The 13080-nt window shown below is 50.1% G+C and overlaps 2 protein-coding genes and 1 long non-coding RNA gene across 3 annotated transcripts in view; 2 read left to right on the forward strand and 1 right to left on the reverse strand.

The window, feature by feature from the left end:
• LOC306807319 (uncharacterized protein) overlaps positions 1-13080 on the reverse strand; it is a 180597-nt gene that overhangs the window by 34294 nt on the left and 133223 nt on the right. The window lies entirely within an intron of this gene.
• The window catches only part of LOC306807336, a 186822-nt gene that overhangs the window by 20882 nt on the left and 152860 nt on the right, over positions 1-13080 (forward strand). The gene's annotated exons all lie outside the window — the stretch shown is intronic.
• LOC306807532 (EF-hand and coiled-coil domain-containing protein 1-like) lies at positions 602-9971 on the forward strand (the record flags this gene model as incomplete). The annotated part of the gene is given in 6 exon segments (XM_079317187.1): positions 602-779; positions 782-859; positions 862-954; positions 957-1298; positions 2462-2796; positions 9954-9971. Coding segments are annotated over 6 exon segments (1044 nt in total).

Consider the following 13080-nt stretch of genomic DNA (forward strand, 5'->3'; position numbering starts at 1 on the left):
CCCATGCCCCAGCTTATCTTCATCGTGGTGCTTATTGGGCTCTTATCGTTTGGCTGTTATCTGGACAGAGCCATCTCCACCCGCTATGTCTATTGCTTTGCTAATCACAGCTCTTCAGCTTTTGTTGGCAGTAACAGTGAAGCGATTAAGCAATATTTATTCCTCCCTCCGCAGCTTTTGGTTTTCAAGTTTTTTTATTATTTTATTCATGCAAACATTGTTTATTATACAATAATTTAAAACTTTACACGAATTACATTATATCATATATCACACAGAGAATCCCCAGCATATGGGAGCAACTATTTATTAGCATTAGTTGACTCAAAAGAAACCCAAACCTGTACCAAGCAGCGTTTGAACTTGAATTCTTTTTCCTCACATATCAGCTGCACTGGTTTGCTCCTTTTATGTCCTAGAGGGAATATTAGAACGATTTGCTCTTGACAGGACTCCTTGCATGGCCCCCAGACCCGGCTCCTCACCACGCCGTGCCGGGGCTGTTACCGGAGCCTGTTGGCACCGCCTGGCTTTGGCAGCGTGTTCAGACCTTGGGCGGCGCTCAGGATGCTCGGGCAGCGCCGCGGGCCGGGAGGGCGCGATGGAGCCGCCTGAGGGCTGGGACCCCTACGGGCGGCCGGCCCGGCGCACGCAGCGGCTGCTCGGCGCCCTCGCCCGCCGCTCCAGGCTGGAGCGCGGCGTGGAGAACCAGAGCGTCGTGCTGGCCGCCGGCCTGGAGCAGCAGCTGCAGGAGATCTTCCAGCGCCTGCACTGCGCTGGGCGGGCAGCATCCCCGGCGAGGAGTTCCGCACGCTGTGCCGGGTGCCGGGGCCGCAGGAGGCGGCGGAGCCCGAGCGCTGCCGGGGCTGCGGGACGGGCTCTCGGCCGAGCTCACCTTCCGCCACTTCCACGCGCGGCTCCGCGGCCGCTTCAGCACCCGCACGGAGCCGCGGCTGCGCTGGGCCGGGAGAGCGAGCGCAGCGAGAGCCAGATCCGCCCGCGCATCCGCCGCCGCCGCCGCGCCCGCCCCGCCGAGCCCGAGCGGCGGCCGCCGGGGCCCCGCTCCCGAGAGCGCTGCCAGGAGATGGTGGCGCTGGAGCGGCCCGAGGAGCGCATCGCCGAGCTGCACGAGGAGAAGGGCAGCCTGCGGGAGCTGCTGGAGGACATGCGGGCCGCCCTGCGGAGCAGCGCTGCGCGGTGCTTGGCGCTGCAGGTGAGTCCGGGGCGGCTCCCGCACCGCGCTCCGGGGGCGGCTCGGGTGGCCCCGAGCGCTGCAGGAGAGATGCTGCTCCAGGAGTGTCAGTGTTTCTGACCCCTCCGCCTCCTGACTGAGACCCAAGTTGCTCGTTCATGCTCACCATTAACTTTTCAGCAAAGGGAGACTTTTAGGAGAAATGTATGGCGCCGGTGTGCCATTAAATCTGTTTGTGATGAGCACTGTTCAGAGTGTGGGGGAGTTCAGCTTAACAAAGCCACGGGTACAAACAATGCTGCTGCTGCTACTTCTCCTGCACGTGCAGCCGCAATGTGCTGATACCAGGTGCTGGATATGCACCACTGCTGGGTTTTTCCTGAAGTAAGAAAGAACTTCTGGATTCTCATCTGCACAAGAACATGCATTGCCTCAGTCCTAAGTGCCTCATAAATATTAGAAGTATGTTTTCTTTGGACTGTGGTCACAAGGGCTCGGAGTTGGAGCCAGTTCTGTGGGCAGGCTGATGAATGGTCTGGGGCTCCTCTGCAGAGCCCCATTAATTCTGGGGCTGGTTCTTGCTGGTTCTGCTGTGCTGGCTCCAGCAAAACACATCCACACTTAGCAGCAGTGAAATTACTCTGGCATGAAATAGTGTGGAACAGGCTAAGCAGTGAAGGGCACCATGGACCAATTGTTCTGGCAGGTCTGACGAGTCTGATTTGGTTCTAACACAGCACTCCCAGATCTCTGCTCCACCTGTGACACTTGCAGTAGAGGACTGTTCCTCTTCACAATGTCCAGCAAGGCATGTCCAAGACACTTTGACCATTTTCATTTTAAAAACAGAAAGGAAATCAGCAGCAAACATGAAGCCACCATTCAGAGGTCCCAGGAAGAATCAAAACAACAAAGAGGAGAGTTCCAGAACACCCCCAGGTGCTGTGAACAGAACTTCAATGGAAATATCTTTTTCAGCCCTCTGCTTGATTCCAGAGTACAGCCCATAATAATGACATTCAAGCTATGCAGGAATTTGTGCAATAACATAGAGTGAGTAGGTTGAAAATTAAATGTATAGCTAGGTGTAGAAAACTACTTACCAGAGATTGTTTCCTTGTCTCAGTATTTGGCAAAGGTCAAGTAGCTTTAGTTGCTGATCAACTAGGTGTGATTTTTAAAAAAGCCCAACTAAGCACCATCCACCCACTTTCAATGTTAATGAAAACACATCAATTTCTCCCTGCTTTGTGCTCCTGGTCATTACAGGTGGGACTGAGAAGAGCCATGCCAGCCATAAAGAAGAAGGATCCTGCTTCATAGGGAGTAAGAGACCATTAAGACAGAAGCACTCCCAGACCAAGTGCCTCCAAAGTGTCCTGAAGGAAATGGAGCTTGTGCACAGCTCCAGGGATGGGCAGATTGAAGAGGCCATCAGGTTCAGTCAGGAGCTGGAGAAGGAGCTGAAGAGCTCTCAGGAAGCTCTGGTCAGCCTGGAGGATTGCAACCGTAACCTGAGGAGGGAGCAGGCGGGGATGAGGGGGAAGGTGGAAGAGGCCAGACACGCTGTCCTGAACAGTCTTGGCAAAGTGAAGGAGCTGGAAGTGAGAGCTAACGAGGTGCCACATCTGCAAGGATGCATTCAGCAGCTGGAATCACAACTGCAGCACTACAGGTGCTACAGTCAGAGTCTGTCCAAAAGTGCCTGTGAAATCACAGTGCTGGGACACAAGGGAGTTTTAGAATCTCTGCTTGTGGCTTATTGAATGTCTCCAAAACACCTTGTAAAATGTAGCCAGAGGGAAATGAGAAGCTGCTTGTGCATTTCCTTGGCTGGGGTCTGTAGGAGATCTGGGAGTCTTCCAGGCCAAAGTAAGGGTGCAGATCTACAGAGAGCTGAAGTTACCCCTCAGACACACAAGGACAGAACTCAACATGGTAATGCTTCAAGAAAGGCCCAAAACAAATTCCTGACAGTCTTTCAGAAAGCATTTCCAGCACTCTTGTTTTTTTCACTGCATTTCCTGGTCATTAGGTCCCATCCCAAGCCAGCTGTAATCAGCTTGCTGACACTCCATTTTGTAAAGAAGCTGTTCAGCATGTCCTGGGAATTTTAAGGAAAAGCACACAAGGGCAATTTCTGGCCAATGGTTTCAAACTTGCTGTGACTTCATTGCTTCTTGACTGGACAGAATAGTTAATAGAAGAGAGAAGCTGAAATGTTCCTAAACCCACCAAATAATATAGTGGGAATCTCAAACAAAAAACATTACCCCACTTTTGGGGATGTGGGTTTTTTGGTCCTAGTTTAAAGATTTTTTCCCATTATCATGCTAACGGAGCCTGGCAGGTACGCCCAGGATCTTTTGAGGACTGTGGACCAAGGGGTAGGTGGGGGCTGATTTCCGGGGGGAGGAAGGGGAGGGGGCGACTGTGTTCATGCAGGGAGCTCGGTGGAGGAGGAACTGCCACCTGCAGCACTCACGGTCGGGACACAGGGGAGGCAGATGCTGTGCAGTCAACTGCCCCTACATCTCCCCCGCTCCAGCCTCCTACCTTGGAGGACACAGCCAACCAACAGGACGCAAACGGTGAGCGAGGAGCTGCCCCTCCAGCCCGCTCCCACCTGAGACACAGCGCGGCCACTGCCACCCCTCCCGCCGGCTTCCCCGCTGTAGTGAATGTAGCAGGGCCAAAGCCTTTATTAAACAGCTCTTTATTAATGGGGGGTCACAGGAAGTAGGCCCTACGACTGCTGCTGCTGCTGCTGCTGCTGCTGCTGCTGCTGCCAGGCAACACCGGGAGGAGGTCCTGCGGATCCCAACGAATGTTGGGATGGGAGTCTCAGCCTCACAGACACATCCGAGATCTCGATAGTGGCTCATTGGTCTGGGGGTGTCATTCTTCTTAACTGCCTTTTAGATTACGATGATACATATTGCAGGTGACTTGGCTTGTTAGTTGAGATGATCTGTGAACTTGGGTTCGGTGTTGGTTGTCTATTTTTGTGAATCTTTTCTTCAACAACAACTTCCAGTAATGGTAGTACTGGGAAACTTCTGGAGATTTACATATAGGGTGTGGCTAACTTGATAGGCAGGCAGCAGCAGGCCGGAAATGAGTAAGGGAAAGGGCGGAAATGGTAAGGCCGGAAATGAGGTAAGGGAAACCCCGCAGCTGTGCCGGCTCTGCCACGTGTTACATCACCGGGGACAGGCACAGGCCGAGTGTGTCTGCGCCTAAAGAAAGGACTGGAAATGAGCTGTTTGTTCTGTTTTGGTGGTAATTTTAATAACTGCTGTTGTTTCTGCTTGTACAGTTTGATATACTAGTAAAGAGCTGTTATTGCTACCCCCTTATCTCGAGTTCTTGATTCAAACAATTATAACACTCGGAAGGGAGCAGAATTAAATTCTCTATTTTTCACAGAGGAGCTTCTGTCTTTATTGGCAGATGCCTGTCCTTCAAACCAGGACAGATTTTGGCCACCCAGGTGGGACAGAGGGCATTGAGAGGAGAGTTAAGACAGGAATAACAGCTTTCGGGTGGAAACATGTTGTCCAGTTTAATCTGGCTTGGGCTCCATGTGGCCACAGATGTTATCTCTGTCCCATTTGCAAGCCCTTATTTGAATATGGGCCCTCTCACCAAAGTTACTGTAGCTATTATCCAATTCGTTTGGTGGATTGATTAGATCAGGAATTCATGATATTTTCATTTTTTTTGGAAAGTGGCCCCATGGATCCAGGGCTATTGTACTTTAACTGCGTATTTCTGGGGTGATTTCAATCATGGTATTTACCGTGAGGAAATGAATGCAAGGGAAATTTTCTCCCAACCCATCACCCATTTTCTTGAGGCTACCCCACCAGTTTTCAAGGATTTCAGATCTGCTTTAAATGCTAATGATATCACACAGTGGCTGGTGTTGCTGCTAGGCCTGTTCTGTTTAGCATTCAGAGACAAGGGAATATTGGCTTGGATAGCAACCCTGATACCTACCCAGGAAATAGAGGTGCTGCCCCAGAGCCTGCCCCTGCCCCAGGGCCTAGAGGTGCTGCTCCAGAACCTGACCCTGCCCCACAGCCTAATGCTGCCCCAGAGCCCACTGCAGAGAGGAACCACCCGGAGTGGGTGGGGGTTTTGCTGAGGGAGATGCAGGACATGGGTCAGATATTGGAAGAGCACTTTTCCCCAGCTGGTGAGAAACACTCCCTCTGCCCTAAAGAGGGAGAGTCAGATGGTGCTGCAGTGGAACCCATAGATGTTACGTCTGTCCATGTTCCAGCTGGATCACAGGGGCAGCCACATCCAGCAGCAGTTGACCCTGTGGAAACTAGAAAATCTAACGTTTAAAACTAGATAATGAGGATCAGCAAGGAGGGCCCTCACATCCAGCAAGGGAGGCAGAGGTTGAGAACATCACCGAGACCCTCTGTTGCCAACAAACTCAGAAATTTGGAGAGTATGGTGAATGGCCAAATGCAGGCCAATGTCTCTGCTGTGGTCAGGGACCTCCAAGAGGTCTAGGAGGAGGTAAAAAGAAAGAGAGGGTTGAGAGGGGAGATGGGGGAGGAAATAAGGGAGGAGATAAGGACGATCAGTGCAGCACCAGTGTGAGTCACAGGTCCCAAATTTAGAACCCAATGCCCCCCAGCTAGGGAGAGAGGGTACACCCCATGAGCTGACCTGTGGTTCTTCCCGCGAGACCATCAGGAAGACATGGGAAAATGGGATGGGAAACCCATTTCTGTTCTGGCAACACAGGTGCATCAGCTCAGGGAGGGAAATGCTAACCGAGGGAACCGCGCTAAAATGAAGGCAGCCTCAACCTCCCACAAGCAAGGTGCAGGGTACTACAGAATGGAGGATGATCGTTCAGATCCCCTGGAAGGAACCTCCACTATGTATAGCCAGGAAAGAAATAATAACCAGGGCTAGAGGGGCCCTGCCTCTTGCCAGGGAGAGGCATGGGATGACAGGATCTATTGAATAGTGTGGGTGCAATGGCCTGGCACATCAAAGCCACAGAAACATAAATTGCTAGTTGATACTGGTTCACAATGCACCCTGATACCACCAGAACATGTGGGGAAGGAACCTGTTTCCATTGTTGGGTGACGGGGATGACAGGAATTCACTTTGCTGGAAGCTGAGATGAGCCTGACAGGGAAGGGGTGGCAGAAACAGCCAATTGTAACTGGCCCAGGGGCTCCATGCATTCTAGGCATAGACTTCCTCAGGAACGGCTACTACAAAGACCCAAAGGGGTTCAGGTGGGCTTTTGGAATAACTGCTGCAGCGACAGAGAGCATTAAGCAGTTGAACACCTTGCCTGGACTGTCAGAAAACTCCTCTGCAGTAGGACTCCTGAAAGTGACTGAGCAACAGGTGCCAATTGCCACCATGACAGTGTACCACCGGCAGTACCGGACAAATTGAGATGCTGTGATCCCCATCCACAAGATGATCCGTGAGATGGAGACCCAAAGGGTGGTCAGCAAGAGCCACTCACCCTTCATCAGTCCCATCTGGCCTGTGCAGAAATCTGATGGAGAATGGAGACTGACTGTGGACTATCGTGCATTGAATGAAGTGACTCCACCGCTGAGTGCTGCCGTGCTGGACATGCTGGAACTCCAGTACGAGCTGGAGTCCAAGGCAGCAAGGTGGTGTGCCACCATTGGCATAGCAAATGCATTCTTCTCCATTCCTTTGGCAGCAGAATGCAGGCCTCAGTTTGCTTTTACCTGGAGGGGTGTGCAGTACACCTGGAACCGACTGCCCCAGGGGTGGAAGCACAGCCCCACCATCTGCCACGGACTGATCCAGGCTGCACTGGAAAAGGGTGAGGCTCCAGAACATTTGCAGTACATCGATGACATCATTGTGTGGGGGAACACGGCAATGGAGGTATTTGAGAAAGGAGAGAAGATCATCCCGATTTTGCTGGGAGCCGGTTTCACCATTAAAAAGAGCAAAGTCAAAGGACCTGCCCGAGAGATCCAGTTCCTGGGAGTGAAGTAGCAGGATGGACAGCGCCAGGTCCCCACTGAGGTCATCAATAAGATCCCTGCAATGTCTCCACCGACCAGCAAGAAGGAAACACAAGCTTTCCTAGGTGCCATAGGCTTTTGGAGAATGCACATCCCTGAGTACAGCCAGATGGTGAGCCCTCTCTACCTGGTCACTCGCAAGAAGAACGATTTCCACTGGGGCCCCGAACAACAGCAAGCCTTTGCCCAGATCAAACAGAAGATTGCTCATGCAGTAGCCCTTGGCCCAGTCAGGACAGGACCAGAGGTAAAGAATGTGCTCTACTCTGCAGCCAAGAACCATGGTCTGTCCTGGAGCATTTGGCAGAAGGTGTCTGGTCAGACCCGAGGCCAAGCCCTGGGATTCTGGAGCAGAAGTTACAAAGAGTCTGAAGCCAATGGCATTCCAAGAGAGAAGGAAATCTTGGCTGCCTATGAAGGAATTCAAGCTGCCTCAGAGGTGATTGGCACAGAAGCACAGCTTCTCCTGGCACCCTGACTGCCAGTGCTGGGGTGGATGTTCAAAGGAAAGGTTCCCTCTACCCACCATGCCACTGACGCCACATGGAGCAAGTGGATTGCCCTCATCACGCAGCGCGCCCGTATTGGCAGCCCGAATCACCCTGGGATTTTGGGGATACTTACAAACTGGCCAGAAGGTGAAGATTTTGGTCTTGCTGACGAAGAGGAGCAGAAGCAAGTGATCCGGGCTGAAGAAGCTCCACCATCCAACCAGCTGCCAGCAGATGAAACACGCTACGCCCTTTTCACCGACGGTTCCTGCCGCATTGTGGGGATGAACCGGAAGTGGAAAGCTGCTGTATGGAGCCCCACACGACAGGTTGAACAAGCTACCGAAGCAGAAGGTGGATCGAGTCAACTTGCTGAACTCAAAGCTGTTCAGCTGGCCTTGGACATTGCTGAGAGAGAGAAATGGCCAAAGCTCCACCTTTACACTGATTCGTGGATGGTAGCCAATGCTCTGTGGGGTTGGCTGGAAAGGTGGAAAAAGGCTGACTGGTAACGTAGAGGAAAACCAATCTGGGCTGCTGATGAGTGCAAAGACATTGCCACTCGGGTAGAGAAGCGACCTGTGAAAGTCCATCATGTGGATGCCCATGTTCCCAAGAGTCGGGCTAATGAAGAGCATAGGCACAACGAGCAGGTAGATCAGGCTGCACAGATAGAGGTCTCAAAGATAGACTTAGATTCGCAACACAAGGGAGAACTGTTCCTAGCTTGATGGGCCCATGATGCCCATGAGACCGAGGGGTGAATCTAACCATGGACAGCATCTCTCAGGTTATTCATGACTGTGACATTTGCGCTGCCATCAAATAGGCCAAGTGGGTGAAACTCCTCTGGTATGGGGGCGATGGTCCAAATATAAGTATGGAGAGGCCTGGCAGATTGACTACATCACACTGCCTCAGACCCGCCAAGGCAAGCGCTGCACGGTGACCATGGTGGAAGTCACCACTGGATGGTTGGAGACCTACTCTGTGCCCCACGCCACTGCTCGGAACACCATCCTGGGCCTGGAAAAGCAAGTCCTTTGGAGGCATTGCACCCCTGAGAGAATTGAGTCAGACAACAGGACTCATTTCAAAAATAGCCTTATAAACACCTGGGCTAAAGAACATGGCATCGAGTGGGTGTACCATATTCCCTACCATGCACCAGCAGCTGGGAAAGTCGAAGGGTGCAATGGTCTGCTTAAAACCACCTTAAAGGCACTTGGTGGGGGGACTTTCAAGAACTGAGATCAATCTACCAAAGGCCACATGGTTAGTGAATAGCCGAGGTTCCACTAACCGAGCAGGCCTTGCCCAATCAGAGCCCTTGGGAGCACCAGATGGGGATAATGTCCCAGTGGTACACCTGAGAGGCATGTTAGGAAAAACTGTCTGGGTGAACTCTGCTTCCAGCAAAGACAATCCTGTTCGTGGGGTGGTTTTCGCTCCAGGACCAGGTTGCACTTGGTGGGTGATGCAAAAGGATGGAGAGACCCGATGCATACCCCAAATGGACCTTGTTCTAGGGTGAACTATCCATGATACTGTGCCTGTAACTGCATGTATGTATATGATTTAAAGGTTTCAATATGATGTAGCATGTTGACATGGAAAAAATTCAGGGTGGATAATGTTGGGGGTTGAGTGTTTTTCTGTTACTGTGTCAATTTAAAGAATTTTTCCCAATATCATGCCAATGGAGCTGGCCAGGTTACACCCAGGATCTCTGATGGCTCTAGACAAAAGGGGTCGGTGGCAGCGGCTCCCAGAGGGGCCTCGCGTGCTTTCGGAGGGGACTCGGGTTTCCGGCGAGCTCAGAGGAGGACGCCCCGTCTGCAGCCCCCTGCTGTGGAACACAGGAGAGCCAGACCCTCTGTGATCACCTGCCCTGCATCTGCCCCCTTCCAGCCTCCTGCCTCTGCGGACTCAGCTTGGATTCTGACTCTGTCAGTGTTTTGAGTTTGTTCTTTGTAATGCTGTACTTCTGTTTCAATTTTCCTAGTAAGGAACTGTTATTCCTAATTCCCCTATCTTTACCTGAAAGCCTCTTAATTTCAAAATCATAATAATTTGTAGGGAGGGGGTTTACATTCTCAATTTCAAAGAGAAGCTTCTGCCTTTATTGGCAGACACCTGTCCTTCAAACCAGGACACCCTGGATCACTGTCATCAACTGGCTGATGAGTTTTGCTGTGAGCTTTCTTCCCGCAGCAACTGCCCGTGGCTTAGGCTCATTGTCTGTTTTAGCTGCTGGCTTAGGTTCACCATCTGGTTTAACTACAAGCTGAGTGAATGGGGTGTTGGTTAATTTATGTCCCTGCCCCCTGGCCTCTGTCTGCTGGCCTACAGTATCTAGCAGCATGTGATAAGCATTTGCCAGGGCCAGCTTATTGCAATGAGGTTTTTCTCATTAGAATCATCATGGCACTTCTCTTTGAGATATTTCTCTGCCTCGTCCGGGTTCTGAATTTGTTCACATGAAAATTCCCAGGCTGGGGGATCAGAAAATTCCTTCAGGGTTTGGGCCATTCTCTCCCATTCCCCACACCACTCAGAATTTTGCATGCCTGTGTCTACTCCTCAGTCATGGGTCTTATCAGCTCCTCTGGACATCTCAGCTCTCATTGTAGAGAGGCTGCAGACTGTATAGAGGAAGCCTAGCAGATGAAATACCAGGAAGGTGGTGTCCTTGACATTCAAAGGAAACTGAACATTCTCAAAAAATGGCTTAACAGATTTGAAGGAGAAGAAGGGAAGGGAAGGGAAGGGAAGGGAAGGGAAGGGAAGGGAAGGGAAGGGAAGGGAAGGGAAGGGAAGGGAAGGGAAGGGAAGGGAAGGGAAGGGAAGGGAAGGGAAGGGAAGGGAAGGGAAGGGAAGGGAAGGGAAGGGAAGGGAAGGGAAGGGAAGGGAAGGGAAGGGAAGGGAAGGGAAGCCTCATCCCCTGCTCCTCCTCTAACAAACTGGGTGAAATTACTAATAAACCCTCAAAACATGCTACTGGAGCTGGGATGCAGGGTAGGACGAAGAAACCATAAACCAAACATACCTGGAACAAACTCTAGTAGCTTTATAAACTTTCTATAAATCATTTCCACCAAGCCCAGCACAATAGCTAATCTAATCCGTGCTCCTCTACTGGAAAAACTATGTGTCAGGGGCAATGCTGGAGCTATCTCTGGATAAGAAAATAAGCCTATGGACTAGAAAGGTGTTCAAACATTAAAAAAGCCTAGGGACACAAGACACATTAAAGTCTCCACACTGAGAGACATGATGAATTCAAATACCATGGTTACTGACTGCTTTATCCCAAAAAAGAGCAAGTACAACCAAAATGCAATCAGAACAGGTTTTTTTCCACTTTCTCAGGACCTATGTTGGGCGCCAATAAAATTTGTCCTGGTTTAAGGCCAATTTGGAAGGAAACCTCTGAATGGGATCCCTCTAGGAAACAGATTCAAGCAGTCCCTCCTCTAACTGGTTCAGGAAAAAGTATTTCCTCAGAGAGAAGTGGACAAAATCTCTGTTTATTTAACAGGCAAAGCACTTCCCAGCACAAAAATGAACAATACCAAACAACAAAACCTCTCTCTGCTCCAAAGAAATGACAAATTCAGAAGAGCCCCTTCTGTGGGTTATAGCCTGGCTCACTGACTCTGTTCTCAGTCCCTCCTGCACTGGGAAATGTCACAGTGCAGGCCAGGCCTGTGGGCCACAGGTGTGAGCTCCTGGTGCTGTTCTGGGTTTTCAGTCCAGTGCAGGTTCAAACAATTCCAAGAAAAAGGGAAAAAACACAGTCCAGGGGACTCCTTTGCCCCAGCTAGCCAGAAAACCTAACCAAGAGCAAAGAAGAGCTCTCTCCTGCTGTCCAGTGCAGACAGCACAGTCTGTGTGAAGGATGCTGGGTGCAAGTGCAGCCTCTGATAACAAACTCTGCACCTCTGCTCTCCCTCTTCACTCCTGGAACCAGTCTTAAAGCTGCATAACTCCATCTTCAACACCAACAGAACAGATGGTTTGGGGATACAAGCATCATAAAGTTACCCCAAGACATGCACAATCTCTCAGTGTTTCTTTACAAACACAAGTAAAGGCAGTGAAATTCTGGGTTTGACTGTGTGGGAGTTCAAGAGGAGACTACCATTGCTGTTGATATCTGTATGTGTACATTTCTTTATACTGCACTGCATGGTGATGGTTTAACAGGTTTCTCCTGCCACCAAGGATTGGCTTAACTCCTTCTACTAGCAGAGAGAGGCTGGTGAGGAAATTTCTTGAGATGTTTGCCACCAAATAACCTGGACCCAGCATTCCCAGGCCAGTTTACAGCTGGAACTCCCTAGTATGTAAGCACAGGATTGAATTTAGAGAAGAATACAGGCTTGTTCCTTCTTCAGGTTGTGTGAGCTTGCCTTGCTTTTTGCCAGTTCAAGGCAAACAATAGCCTTCATTGTCCTGAAGATAAAATCTGGTAGAGAATGTGTGTGATAAGAATAAGGTTCCTAATGAAGCATGGTTGAGTTGTCAGCTAATTATCTTTTCCATCTGTTGTTGCCTAATAGAATTCTGCAACACTGGGATTTAAGGTTTGTCAAGTTTTGCTGTCTTTCACTCTAAAACTGGACATGTCTGCCAAGGCCAACAATGAAATGAGCACATTAAGATAATAAATCTCCAATGAGGAGCCCGAGCTATTTATATTGGATGAACAAAGCTGCAAGCAGAACTGGGGTGTCTTTTGGGTTGCTGGAGGTGGGAGTGCTTTAAGAGTTGAATACTTTCATATCCAGCTTTCGCTGTGGGAACGTTTGGGCCTGAGACATGAAAGAATGCAGACTTCTCAAGATACAGTATGTGAGAAAAATGTATGATTTAGTGTTTCCATTTCCATAGAGGAAATAGGAATGCTCTGCTTGAAGCAAATGATAAATTTCCTTTAAACTTAGTCCTATGATGATCAGGGAAACAAATTCCCTCTCAACCCCTGGCAAAGCAGCTGAGGGCAAAGGTGGGTGTCTTAAAGTCACCTGCTACCTACAGGGCATGGTTCCATTAGTCACTGAGAGGAGGATTGCACTTTTCCTTTTTCTAACGGCTTTGTAAATGAGCTTAGAATAAGAGATAGAAGCCTTTGTCAAACTCATGAAAAAAATTATCAGAATTTGAATTGGGTGTGTGGGTGCTTCACTGTCAGAGCAGTTGTGAGTATTAGTCTTGGACAAACCCATACCTTTTTCTTCAGCAGAGAATTGAGGGGCAATATAATCAGTGTTTCTGCTTTTGAGCTGTGGGACACTGCTTGAAATTGCAGAATCCCAGAATGGTTTGGGTTGGAAGG

The sequence above is a fragment of the Erithacus rubecula genome (genome assembly GCF_903797595.1).
Source record: "Erithacus rubecula genome assembly, chromosome: 13".
Lineage (NCBI taxonomy): Eukaryota > Metazoa > Chordata > Aves > Passeriformes > Muscicapidae > Erithacus > Erithacus rubecula.